The 14,489-nt window shown below is 38.6% G+C and overlaps 1 protein-coding gene across 1 annotated transcript in view; it reads right to left on the bottom strand.

Moving 5' to 3' along the window:
• The window catches only part of GFRA1 (GDNF family receptor alpha 1), a 233,665-nt gene that overhangs the window by 10,359 nt on the left and 208,817 nt on the right, over positions 1-14,489 (bottom strand). Inside the window, exon 9 of the mRNA XM_006121312.3 lies at positions 542-595. Within this exon, the coding sequence (XP_006121374.1) occupies positions 542-595 (54 nt within the window). The remainder of the gene's footprint in view (positions 1-541; positions 596-14,489) is intronic.

Genomic DNA, 14,489 nt, shown 5'->3' with positions numbered 1-14,489 from the left:
TGGTCAGGCTTGAAACAGTCTGGTGGAACAGCACAGGGAAAGATTCCAAGTCTCCAGGGGCTGTCAATCTAGCTCCTAACGTATTATATAACTGTCATTTCATTTATCCTAAATCAGTATTCTGTCAGCCATAAAATGAAATCTGCTGTATTTCTGGGACTTGGTAAATGCCATATGATTACATGTTCCTGCAGATTACTAGCTAATTACACTTCCTAGGTGCAACACTAATTACTATATGACCTGCAAAATCAGTTCTTGGGAAGCCAAGTGGAAAGAGGTCTCGGAGGGAATCCCAACAACTATGTGGGAATTAAAATGTAATTATCTCACCACTGCATGGTACCAGGGTAGCCATCCCTTTCAGCCCAATCCTGAGTTCTTAGAAAAATTCCCTTTATTATGATAAATTGGTACAGAACCATGATGATATTGATGGGAATTATGTCTGACAAAAAAGCACAGGATTGTATCCTGGACTATTTCAAGATAATATTTGTATTATGAAAAATTGGTACTGTAAAATGGCCCACATTCTTACCTCATTAAGACAGAGTTCTGTGTCTACAGATTCATTGGATTTCCGCTTGTGTGCCTATAGAAAAATGCAAAGTTATATGGTATATATGTTTGTATTCATACACATAATATGGATATTTCTGTTTGAATAAACTTTTACTGATTGTTCTGTTTCATATTACCAAGTCTCTACAATAAATGAGTAAGAATGAAGAGCAAATAGCAAAATAATAGTCTTGAAATAACAGCATAATCTCAGTGCTTGTCTATAGAAAGTTTTAGTGGATGGCATTGCAAGTCGGGGACACTACAACACACTAAGCTACCCACTATATTTCAAATACTAGTTCATCAAAACACATGAAGAAATGTTTAATAAGCAGCAGCCAGGTCCACAGGGCCAATGTGTATATGGTAAGCTACTGCACTGCAGGTTTACAGCCTGGTTTGGAGTGCATTGAGTGTCCATGTAGACAACATTGATAACATTTGCAGTTTTATTCCCTTCTATGAATTTAAAATACTAATTTTGAAGCAGACAGTAAGAATAGGGACATTAAAACTCAGCTATTACCATGAAGAGTGCTATAGAAATGCCTACACATAAATCAAGTCAGTAATCAAGGATCTATATGAAAGTCACATATGGACCTGGTTAAAAAAATGGAATATGATCACTTTTTTAGTAACTAACTGTCTCTGATGCATCCTAATTAGAAAATATGGAAGTTGACTAATATATTCTGAATGGTTAGGGGAAAATACACTATTTTAAGCATTTTTCTTCTGCTAATATTTAGGATTTCCCCAGATGTTAAGATGACCAGAAAAGGTTTTAAATAAAAAAAAATGAATGTCTGTATCATGCTACAGCCACAAAGTCTGTTCTGAAAGTCACCAGATTATGCAAACAGAACAACATTTATTTCCTTTAACAATCAAACTGAAATCAGAGGAGATGATGGACTGGATACCAGGCGCTCCACCTCACAAGTGAGTGCTCTAACTGCCAAATTATAAATTCTCTCTCTCTCTCTCTCTCATTTCCCCTCTGTTACTTTTTCCATTATTTTCTACAGTGGAAGAGCTCTCTCAGGAGAACCTGAGGGAGCATCTCATGATCTCATTCCCTAGCCTAGTGACTAGGGTACTCAGGTGGCAGATCCCTGTTCAAATCCCTTTTCCCCTCAGGCAGCATGGGGACTGGAATCAGTGGTCCCTAACATCTCAGCTGTGTAATTAAACCACTGGCTAAAACTGATGAGGGATGTCCTCCTCCTCATTTTCTGTTAGCTTGTCTGTAGGGGCTCAATTCAGTAAGTCAGTTCTGAGTATGGTTACGGAATCAAGCAAAGGATTCTCTGCCCATGAATTTTTCCGGGGCCTAGGTGGGAAGCTGCAGTGCACATGTGCAGAGGCAGAAACACAGGCACCTACTAAATTTTTACCTCAAAATTTTAAGTACTGAGTAAGTTTTGGCACCTACAGGGTTCAGTGGTAGCAACTGATATTTTTATGAATCCCAGTGGGGCCTGATGCTGGGATTTAGACCTCTAACGTGGCAGGTAGGTACCTCAGTCCTTTTGTAGATCTCAACCTAGATGAAAAAAGAAATCTCTGATGGTGAATTTTGAGTGCTATTTGGCCAGATTAAAAATGACGTTCTCTGGTGACAGCAAGGCAGATTTCACTCCTCACTGGCTTGTCACAAGGGGAAACAGGACAAGCAAGGAAAAATTAAAGTGGTTCCTACTCTTGCATTTCTTTTTTACCGTATGTTTCCACTAAATCAGATGGGGAAATGGAGATCCAAAGAACACAGAATGGATCTTTGGTTCTGATAATATAAGTTGTGAAAGGCCTTCTTTGATATTTTCTACCTCTTTGCCACCTAATCCAAGTTCTTACAAGTCTCTGTCTATTGCCTATGTGCATTTCCTAGTAGCTATGCCTGGCTGGAGTTACAGAATCCTGTACCGTTTACAACAGTAATAGTTCTAGCTAGTTTCTGCTCTATACCAAGGATTAAATTTTAGTTTCTCCCAGGACTTAATACAGCTCTCAACATGAAGAGAGAGAACAAGGTCATGTTCCCCCTCTATTGAATTCATCTTGAAAAGTAACACAACCAGTGCAGCTTAGCAAGTTATTTACATGTTAGAAAGCAACTGTTCTAGGGTAACATCAATAATCAGCTAGAAACAAAAATCAACAACAAAAGCTTTTCAGTACTTTTGATCATCATTCACTAGCTTTAATTTGGGAAGAGCTATCTATAGATTTAATAGGAAACAGTTTAACACTTTTTGTATATTCAGTTGCTTCATCTAGAACAGAAGTTCTTTCTTTGGATTTAAAAAATGTAAATTTAATAATCAAATGGCCTTTTCCCATCAAAACCATAAGGGATAATGTCAGTAATTCAAAACTAAAACTACACTACACCTTCTTCATTTAGGGGTTAGGAATAGGAGGAGGGATTTGCAGAAAAATACCTTTCAGGATGAGACATTATCTGCCAAGTTTCAAATTGGAAGAGTAGATTTTTACTGCAGAGTTATAAACCTGAAAAAATGGGTTCTAATGGAAATGTTGGCATAGGCTGCAGCACTGTAATACAATAGTCCGTCACTAAATCATAAGTAACTTGGAGGGGGGCAGGGAAAGAAGTTATGGGCAGAGGAGTGCACTATGTGAAGCATACATCTGTAATTACATCCTAAAGGGAAAATGCTTCCTGCACCCCCCTTCTAGGCACAATTAGCAGAGAACACAGCAAAACTCATGGTACTGTGCTTCAAAAGGAGTGTTGTACATGGGGAGCCAAGTCAGGGCTCAGACACTACTGATAGTCTCAATACATATACACTCTCACATGCAAAAATGAGAAATGGTGCGGAGGCTCCACTATTTTTAATCTATAAAATATTCCAAAACTTATACAAGATAGAAAAGCTTGCATCCCTGGCATGCTGTAGAGCGCAGTTCTGGCAGGGAAAGCTCTGCTCCTCAAGATTCAAAAGGATTTGGGTGAACAGGGGTGCATCTTATGCAGGCTATTGCAGATTCCAACTCAAGCTTCAATTTCAAAGATCTCACAAATTTGATTTGTCCTTTTCATATGTGTTCATTTTTTTAAATTGTATCCTTTGGCATATATGGTTGTGACAATTTTCTTCCACTATTTGATCTGAGGAAGTGGGTCTGGCCCACGAAAGCTCATCACTTAATAAACCATCTTGTTAGTCTTTATAGTGCTACATAGTCCTGTTTTTTGTTAAAGAGCTCACCAGGCAGTGTAATTCCCTGCCTGGTACACAGGTAATAGGAGTTGTCTCCAAGGTTTTAAAAGCAGCCTTTTCAGGCAGATCAAAGATGAAATCAAACATATAAATGACTAATAAGACTACAGTAGACCTTCAGAGTTGCCAACTGATCAATCGTCCTCACGGTTCATTTGGAATCAGAAGTGCTCAGTCATGTAGCAGATATGACCAAATTTTAAAAAAAGCAAATACTGTACAGGACTGTGGTAAACTATTAAAAATAAAGGGAATCTTTAAAAAAAAGATTTGATAAGATGAGGAAACTGCTTCTGTGCTTGTTTAAATTAAGATAGTTAAAAGCCTTATTTTTTTCTGCCTAGTAAAGTTTCAAAAGCTGCAGTTACTTGATATTCACTGTAAACTTTTGAAAGGACATTTTGCTCAGAAATACACACATTTCAGAGTTACGAACAACCTCCAGTCCCAAGGTGTCCATAATGCTGAGGTCCTATTGTATATTTCAAAATTAGACTTACTTTCCGGCTGCTGCAAGCATGTTCATAAGAATGTTTTTCACTGACCAAAATGAAAGCAGAATGAGGGCATTAAAAAAAACACAGCAGAAAAGAAGCTTTAAAAAACTCTAAAGAAAAGAGGCCTGGGATCTGTGTTACAGGCTAAAATAAAGTCTGCCAACAATTTGTACACTCAGCTATAATATTCTGCCAAATATATAGTTACAGGTTATAGACTGACCTAAAAAAACCAAATTACTATACACCTTTTTCTTTTGTTACTTTAAAAACTAGCAGTAACTTTGTTTAACTATACTTCATAAAGCCCATCCCCGAAGGAATGATTAAAAAGGCTTGAGATGGACTGACATAACTTTTTAGGATACTCCTGTTTGGCGGGATTCAGAAATGCTGGCCACTCTTAAGCTGCCTCACCATTCTTGTGCCGTGGTAAGTTATCTTTTTATATTTTGTAAAGTGTTTTCCTTTGTAAAGAACCTAGTTAAACTATTCTAGAAAAGCAAAGATTTGTATTTAAGAATTTGGACAGTCATGAACTCTTTTTGATTACGTTGCACATCTAACATGAGTCTTAGTTTAGCCTGGGCAGACTCAGGGTTTTCCAGCCATCTTCTCCCTTCCTCGTCTCCATGCAGAACTGTGCCCAAACCCATGTCCTGAGACATCTGGCTGGTATGGAAACCTTCCCAGCCTGTTTAGGGAAAGAACTAGAGCCTCAGGGCCAGCACAGAGCAAACAGAGATGCTCTTCCTGGAGGAGGAGACCCAGAGCAGCAGGCTGGTTCCCTGGGATACTGTTTTATAACCCATGTCCACATTACAGATGAGAACAAGCCTCCCAGCCTGGATAGACAAACTTGCAATAGCTTGAGCTAGAACACTAAAATAATGTAAATGTTGTGGCTTGGGTGACAGCTTGGCTCTCAAGCACACCCAACCCCATGGATACTCACCTAATTTACCACTTATAGTGCAATGATTTTGTTTCATAAACAAAGAAATGTTTGCCTGTGTTATTCAAAGTGTGCTAGCAGTGCACTTATGGACTGTTACAAACCAAAATGAGCTTTACTTTGGGAAAAGAAGGGAACAATGCAGTACTCAGCCAGAAGAGAAAGAGACCTCTCTGATAGTTTGGTCTTCAGGTTTCATGAGGGAATACATACTTTATCACTTAGATACTATGGTGATAGCCAATATAGCTATATTTTTCATGTTTGTTTTCAGGTCACTTTAATGGGTGTGGTTTTGCCTTCCTTTCAAATTCTTAGCTAGCAATAAACAAACAACGAGGTTTTATGAAGAAATCTCCCCAGACATCCTCTGGCTGACCCGACTCCTGAAATATTCATAACAAATGATAGTATATGTTCCTTTTGTTCTTTTTTAGCGTTGATTAGAGATTTACTATGCAGCCAACCTGTTTTCCAAATAGCAGAACACAAACAATAAGAGAGAAATACACCGAGTGTAAAAATGCAATCAGTTTAACTCTTCTGCACTCACTAAGTGCTAGCTACATCTATCAAACTTGTCAATAGTACTTTCTTATTAGTACCGTGGTATAACACTATGCTGCAATATAAATTACTTTCAGTGGGGAAAACAAGCAAAGTGCATGTCAGAGGCAGAGTCTACTAAAATAAGAATCAAATTCAACATAAAATGATTCTGAATTTCTGTGCCTTAGAGTCTGGTGTAATGCTATTTAAGCTTTGTAGATTCTCAGCATGAAAATGCCAAACTTTTTTCCCCCGTGAATCAGACCCAAAGATGCTACCTTAGAGCATGAAATTATCTCTGGTCATTTTGCCTAACAGTACTATTTTGTACTGTAAGTATATTTTAATACTAGGTCTCACAAAAACTATTCTGGTATTAGTCTTCAATGCCTGGAACAAAATCTGTAGTAAGTATCCAGCCACAAGTTTCAGCTGGGAGACACAAAACAAAGCAAACAAATTATCCACTTGTGTTTGAACACATACATGGGATCAGTTTAATCTCTAGACTTCAATGTATTACAATAAACAGCATCTCAAACCATTATGGGCTAGTCAACTAAAGTCCTTGTGGTTATTTTCTAATTCTGAGCACCGATCACATGCACTTTGGTATCTATTCCAAAACTCCTCTCTTTGCCTTCTGTGAAGATCCAGTTTGCACTCTGCTCCATCAATCTCTATAGTTGAGCAAGGGGGCACAGTGAGGGTACATCTACACAGAAGTGTAATTTCAGAATACCTGATATTATTCCTAAATAACATAGTCTGCGTCTATACTACAAGCAGTTATTTCAACATAATGTTGAGCCAGAGGACTTCTTACTGTGACTCCTCTAACCCTCATTTTACGAGGAATAAGGGAAGTCAGAGGAAGGGTGCTCTTTCTCGGACTTCCTGCTGCACAGACAGTGCCAAAAGCCAAAATAAGCTATTTCGACCTAAACTACGCAATTGACATAGCTTGAGTTGCGTAGCTTATTTCGGCTTTAGTCCTAGACATGCCCCCAGAGTCCATCCTCCCTGTTGGACACTGACCACTGAAGTGCTGACTGAAGAAAAGCTTGTCTCTTTTACCATCAGAAGTTGTTGGTTCAATAAAATTACTTCACTCACCTTCTCTCTCTAATATCCTGGGCTGCAATAACACTTAAAACTCCCTCCTCCCTAACAGTTTTGCCAAGTCTGTGTTGAAAATCCTGAGATTACGTTAAAATTCATGTGATTTTTATTTTTTTTGTAATAAATATTTGGGTCTTTTAATTTGCCTGCTGGGGGTTGAACCTAAAGGATTCACATTTTCATACATTTCCTCCAAGCCATGGAGACCAGAAATCTACTTTAAAAATAAATAAAAGATGTATGTACTAAACTAATCACTTGACTCCAGGAGGCGGAGTCAGGGCCGACTTATCCATTAGGTACAGCAGGCACAGTGCCTAGGGCCAACGATACTTTTAGGGGCCCATGAAAATGTTTTAATTTCTTTTCAAATCAGAAGGAAAAAAAATGAACTTTTAGGGTTGAAGAAAATGTTTTAATTTTTTTCCTCACGTCAGAAAAAAAATGAAACTTTTAGGGCCCACGAAAATCTATTAAATTTTGCCTAAAACAGAAAAAAAGATAAAATGTTGAAGTATTTAAAGTTATATCAAAAATAATTTTAATATTGATATTATTACGGTGGGAGGGGTCCACGAAGGCAAAAGTGCCTAGGGCCCATGAAAGTCATAATGCGGCCCTGGATGGGATTTAAGAAAAACCGCATGTGTGAAATCCCTAGCCACAATGACTTCAAGAGCAAAACACCTAGTAACTTCAGGGGAGGCAGGATTTCAGCTCAAATATCAAGAGACTTGCAAGAGTTGAAGATCATATGAATGAGACAGGAGGAACGTCTGTCACCCTGTTGTGGGCCAGCCATAAATTGGCCCTTAATCCGTATGGAACTTCTCTAAAGTTGTTTGTATTTTGAAAGTGGTTTCATGGAATTATTAAACTGGAAGGGACCTTGAGAAGACCTCATGGCAGGACCAAGTACCATCCCTGACAGATGTCTATATAACCTGTTTCAGTTTTGAAATAAGCTTGTGGATGTGATTTCCACATGACCACAGAAAACTTATCCATTTTCATTGTGTTTGGTTATTTCTTTCAAGGCTTTGGTGTCCATTCATATCTGTAAGCCATTACACAACTTCCCAGACCTTATGCTTGCATTGGGTATGCCCTGAAAGATTGCATTGGGTGTCAGTCTGGTGGAAACAACAGAAGAGGTACACGAAATGGAAGAATAAATACTAAAGAGGGTACAATTTCCCAAAACAGCATGCACACCTCTATGTTTGTAAACTTTCATATGAATACTTTGGAAAATGTTGGACTAGTTTGCCAACGAGCATTAGTCATCTTATGTATAAATCAGTTCCAATGCAAATAGGCAGCTGAAACTTGGCTCACCTTTATAACCCTTTGTTACCTGGGTAAAGAATGTTCATGAAGGCCAGGGAAGGCAGATTACCATCAAAGTTCCCTTTCTACCTCCACATAGGGCATCCTGCTGTTTGTGTTTGAATGAAAAGGGCATTTTGTGCTCAAGTTTTGCAAGTAAGGTAACTACGAAATGTGCATACACATAACCAAAACTGCTTGCTAGATATCTGACTCAGGATTCTTTGGAGAGCAAATCCTACATTGACTGTGTGTATCTGGCCATGCACATTGTCAACCATTTTCTCAAGCAGTTTTTGAGTGAGTACAGTGCAGTATACAATATACAAGCTAATCCACCAAAAATGACTTTCTTTAAATCTTCTGAATATCTAAACTTATATAGTGGTATAGTATCTAGCTATGGGTTTGCTTTCCTTTTCATGCCCTTATTTGTGTCAAATGACTTCATATAGCCCTAAACTGCTGCTTCCTCTTTTTAGAGGATATTATGCCATGTTCCTAACATTGTCTTCTTGTAGATAAGCTTCAAGCAAACATTTTGCATTGAGAAAGGCAGAGAAGAAGAGAAAATGAAAACATCTACACAGAACAAATTTTGCTAACCTAATATCCTAACAGCTTAGGCGCCTTGGGTTTTTTTCCCCAGCCACAATACTGAAAACCATGTAATCCAAAATCTAGTACTTTGGGATTTTATTATTAAAATCCATCTTCCCAGAGATTCTCTACTGCCACCAACCCAGTGACTTATATACCAGTTATAAGTAGCATCTAGATATTGTGCACTATAATTCAGTTAAAGAGAATAAAAGTGAATAGAAAGCTATTAATGTCCTGTTTAAAAGCCAGTCATATTTTAAACTGTAAATAAAGAAACAACATGGATGGAATCCTAAACCCATTCGCTTTACTAGAGCCAGGATTTCACCCCACACACGAGCAATACAGCAATACTCCTCCTTTGAGTAAACCCACAAAGTACCCCATACTCCATGAGAGGTTACAGGTTAAATGTGGATTCACAAGCAAGTTCCCATTCACATTTTTCACAAAATCTCTGCAGTTTGACATGATTGTTCATGATGGGGAGTCCCTGCTTAAGAAAAGCCTAGGACTGACACAGCAGGTGAAGATATAGTTCCATCAAGGGAACTGAGTGGGGAAGCACATAAGTTGCCTGCCAAGGCTGACTATATATGTAACGTACACACTCCCACGCTGACAGTGGAGAAGTAGGCAGAGGGGGAACCAGGCCACGGGTTGGCTCCACACTCCAGCAGCAGGACCAGAGAGGAGGCAATTTGTAATTCTATAGTCAGGAGTATTCTAACTGGCTTGTTGAAGGGACCTGAGCAGCTGTTGTATTTTTTGTGCAAGATTGTGTCTTCAGCCAGGGTCGGATATAGGGCAGGGCGAACGGGGCGGCCGCCCCGGGTCCCGCGCTTCAGAAAGCCCCGCGCATGCGCTGTGGCGCCGCTGCACATGTGCATGGCATCACTGTGCACAACCAAAATATAGTGGTTACTTTTAAAAGCCTGACAGTTCCTTAAAGGATATCATAGATTATTAAGTGGAAGTGTTCAAGATATTTCCTATAGTAGGTACAGAGAAATAAATGGGAAAACTGTAGATGCTAAGATAATCTTATTCATAAGGTAAAACTGGCAACTTTGTGACCTAACATCAAATGAGAATGTAGCCCATACACCTACTGGTGTGCATGAAGCCCACTTACAGAGAGAAAGAATGAGTTTCCTCTACACAGCATTAGCTGAGAGGCAGCTGGCTTTTAGCGCAAGTGGTAGAGCCTCATGCATTAAGCTCCAAATGTTCTTCCTGCTGGTGTTACACGCAGGCACCTGAATGTAAGCACTTGTTTTACTACAGCTCTATGTATGGGATGTTTTATGAAATCACCTACATGATTTGTAATTTCTTTTATAGAAGTTTCTCAAACCTGAGCACTTCGATTTAGAACAACTGTTGATTTTTGCATTTATGGTCCAAAGCAATCCACTCCCATGAGATGTAGACATGCTTTTTTAATTTAAAGCGCTTTTACTCCATATCAGTTTAAGGCTCTGAACCTGAAATTGGACAGAGACAATTACAGGCTGGAGCCTTAGTGAACACTTTGCGCTTGCTAGGAACATAAACTACTTTTTAGCATTGAAAATGCCATTCAGAATCAAAAGACTGCATCATAATTAAGTGGGGAAGGAGTTGTCTGGGCTTGCTGGAGAATGATGGCTTTGCTTTATGGATGGGAGGATGTTGGGGGAGGCAGCCAAGCAAATTGCTGGAGCCTTCTTATGTCAGATATCCACTGCAGGTACTTCATGAGGAAGACTTCCCAAGACAAGATAAATGGCCTGGTAAAGGACTTAAAAAGAGGTATTGTATAAAGGAACAGAACAGGAGAGGATTTGGGGACTCCTCTGATTGGTATGGCAGGGAGTCAATCCCTTAAGCCCCCATTCTTATAGCCCACCTTAATCTCCTATGAGAGTGGTGGATGGTAAGATCAAATTCTATGGGTTGGATGGGGACAAGGATGGAAATTAAAGGAGCGGGTCTGGTGCAGCCCCAGGTAATGATTTGAACAAATATGGATTTGCATGTACTGTACATTTTATCTGCTAGGTAGACCCAGACATCTATATAATAAAGTTACAGCCAGATAAAAATCCACATCAAGATTCTTCTGTCCCTCTTTCAGTATACCCGGACAGTCACTGAGGGTTTTATAGGGGGAGGGAACATTATACTTTTACAGAATGAAATAAGGCATATCCAGGTAAGACTATAACAGGAATAAACTGCTTTTTCTGACATTGAGAAGACAATATACTTGGAAAAAAAAAAAGACTGAAGGAAAAATTCAACACAGAAAAGTTCAGCCCAAACAGAGATTTTGGCTAAGTAATTGAAAGCAAGGTCCTATAATGGGAAGTGTTAGATTATCAGTTCTGCCTGTAATAACTTATTCTTATTTTCATTGTAATAATGATACCTTCAGTTAATCTATCCTCATAATTTTCCAGTGAGGCATTCAGATTTACCATTGGTATTCTGAGCTATTAAATTCCTAGGTCTCTTTAATTTTTGAAATTAAAACTAACAAGATGCTAATATTCCTTGTGAACATTTTATTTTCTACCATATAATCATATTCCAAATGATTTAAGTGAGAACAGAAAATGTTAAATCAGCCAATAAGTCCCAGCAACTGCCCTCCATTAGCTAAGTTGTCCCATGAGCTGCCCTGTCAGCCTCATAACAAACTATAAAATGGGTGCCTGAAGTGTGAAGCTTGTAATTTAATTCTCAGGCCAGGCAGCGAAGTGGTCTTATATGCATATATAGAAGTCATCCTATCCCTAAAGGACTTAATAAGACTTTGGTCATTTTACTTGAATGGGAGCAGGATTGAGCCTATAGGCAGGGATGAAATCCTTTCCCGGGAAAGTCAATGGCAACACTTCTATTCACTTCAGTGGGACAGTATTTCATTGCAGGGACTTTGTATCCATTATTATAAAGGAACAATCCTCTCTCAAACAGCTTCACTGAAGTCAAGTGGGAAACATTTGTGAGAGTAGGAGCTTACACTATCGTACCCTGATTTTCTATGTCTCATATTCTTTATGAGTTTGCTCTTGAACCATGCAGGTCAATTTACATTGACTTATGTGGGAGCAGTATAAAGCTCTACATAACTTTCAAACATCTGCTATCAATAGTTACTCAAAAATGCTGTGAAAAAATATTATACAACAGTTAACTTTTTGCCACAACTAAAATGCTCACTACACTCACACACACACAAAAATGAATGAATGAGCATTTTAAATTCTTAGCAATTATGCACCATGTTTTTGAAAATTCTGAATCCATAATAATCAGATTATGCAAATAATTATCAGATTATGCAAAATTATGTTTGCAGGAAATAATTCTGTTTCGTTTCATCGCTCAAATCATCCACAGAAATGATGGAAAGTTTATACTGGAGCAGAATAATGTAATGCAAAAAATGTAATTATTATAAATAGACAAATCTTAATATTTTGCATAGATTCCATGTATAAAAATGGCACTAATTGTCACCTCTGGCAGTGAGTCTCATCAAAGAGGCCAAGTATTTAATGAGCATATAATTATAAAATCTCATGGTGTTTCAGATGTTTCTTTCCAGTTTCCTTTCTCTTTCTTTGTGATTCGCTTCTCTGACAAGACAGGAAAGATCTCATGTCATCAGAGATTTTGTAGCTCCTTAGTGGCCTCTAGGACATAACTCTCTGAAGGTGCAGTATACTATCACATTGTCACACCTTTTTTGGGCCCTGGATAGAAATTATACAGTTTTACTAGCACCTACATGCTGCAGTGTAGACTCACGTGGACTTCTTGATGAAGACACTGTTTAAAGGACAGTTGGGGCAAATTTTTCTTGAATGTGCAGGAGCTACACTCATATTTCTGTATATTTGAAAAATCACTTTAAGGCATTTGTGTGTGAGGGTTTACTTGTGTGTGATTGGCAGCTGTGAAGAATGGATTTGTGATGTGGGTCTTCCTCAATTTCTCATCGTGAAAGTGTTCTATTTTAAATAAATTATTGAATAATTATATATTAATTGTGGAAAAGATGACGGCAGCACAGTGGTTAGGGCATTCAATTGAGAGATGTAGAGTCCTGTTCAAATCTCTTCTTCACACCAGGCAAAGGAAGGGATTTTTCTGAGATGTCTCCCATATTCCAGGTAAGCCTTCTAACCACTGGGCTACAGGTTATAAGAGAGGCACTCGCCCAACCATGTTGTGCGGATCTAGGAGGAATCTGAGCATGTCTACTGGATTGGGCCCTCCACACAAATTAGGTGGAGGAGGGCCTACCTTCCCTGACTTCTCCCATCGGTTAGCTTAGGCAGTTCCTTGCCTATCATGGTGGCTTTGTGGATCACATTCTCGGGTGCCTACCTCTCACCATTCACCCTCTATGGAGTCTACAAGCCTAGCAGAGGTTATGTGGATCACAGTGTTGTTCCTGTGATCGTCTAAGGTGCTTAAAAGTTAAGCACTGGCATACGGAAGGGCCTTTAAGGGTCCTGATTTTGAGTACAAATTTAGGTGCCAGCAAGCAAAATTCATCTCTCACAGACCACCCAGCAAACTGCCTTCAAATGCTAACTGTTGCTGATCACCAGTGTAGACTGGATTTTGATCAGTAACCTTAAGGTGAAAGGACTTTGCCCATTAGCATCCCTGAACCCTGTACTACCCTCATTAAACTCATATTCAGTGTCTGGACTGGAGCTGATTTTAACTGAACTAGCTCTCTTGTGACTATTTATAAATAATGACCTTCATTCCTCATCTGCAATAATCATGATTAAATCATTGCATCTAATCACATATAAAATCTTCATTACAATTATCTAGGGACCATCTAAGTTCTGATAAGAACATGATGCTACATAAGGGGCAGGAATACCTCAGACCGATCGAAGGGCACACCTGTATGCATGCATACATGGGTGCATAAAGTTAAATGTTCAAAAATGCCCTCAATCTGCATTTACAGTTTTGTGTACCCAGCTTCTTGCACACACACAACCCACTGCAAATGTGAATAATCAAGGGTGTACATGATGCAAGTGCAAAAATAAGATTTTACAATTATATGGAACATTTAATTCTAAAAACACCTAAAAAATTAACTGTTTTTATGCTACTAAATTTTGGCTAGTACAATAAGTTAACATACAATTATTGTACATTTTTGCATGTGTACACAAACTGAAGATGCAAATTTAGAGTTAGATTTTCAAAAGATGCTTGTAACTGTATTGCATTCATCTGTGAATGCTTATTTTATAAGCCCAATTATTCAACTTGATTGCACAAATCACATATTTGTCATCACACATGATCATATGGGTATCCAACTCACCATATGGACATACCTGATTCATACATGTACATCAAAGATTGCTATGCCTCAGTTGAGGAATTTCTGGCTATTAGCACCAATTTGAGCCTTCTCAAAAAGGTAACAACTCTCCAACAGAAAAAAATACAGTTTAATACAGCATTTCATAACCTTGGTTACCTTGTTCTGTTGTCTAAAAACTATGGGGAAGGAGAATCCTATAATTCTTCTGGATATACATGCTGTGTGAAACTATGAAAAAAAATACTGTACCACAG

Source organism: Pelodiscus sinensis, chromosome 8, assembly GCF_052426305.1.
Source record: "Pelodiscus sinensis isolate ZL-2025 chromosome 8, ASM5242630v1, whole genome shotgun sequence".
In the NCBI taxonomy this organism is placed as follows: Eukaryota; Metazoa; Chordata; order Testudines; family Trionychidae; genus Pelodiscus; species Pelodiscus sinensis.
Note: the sequence above shows the minus strand (reverse complement) of the source record. Positions and strands in the feature narration are given on the sequence as shown.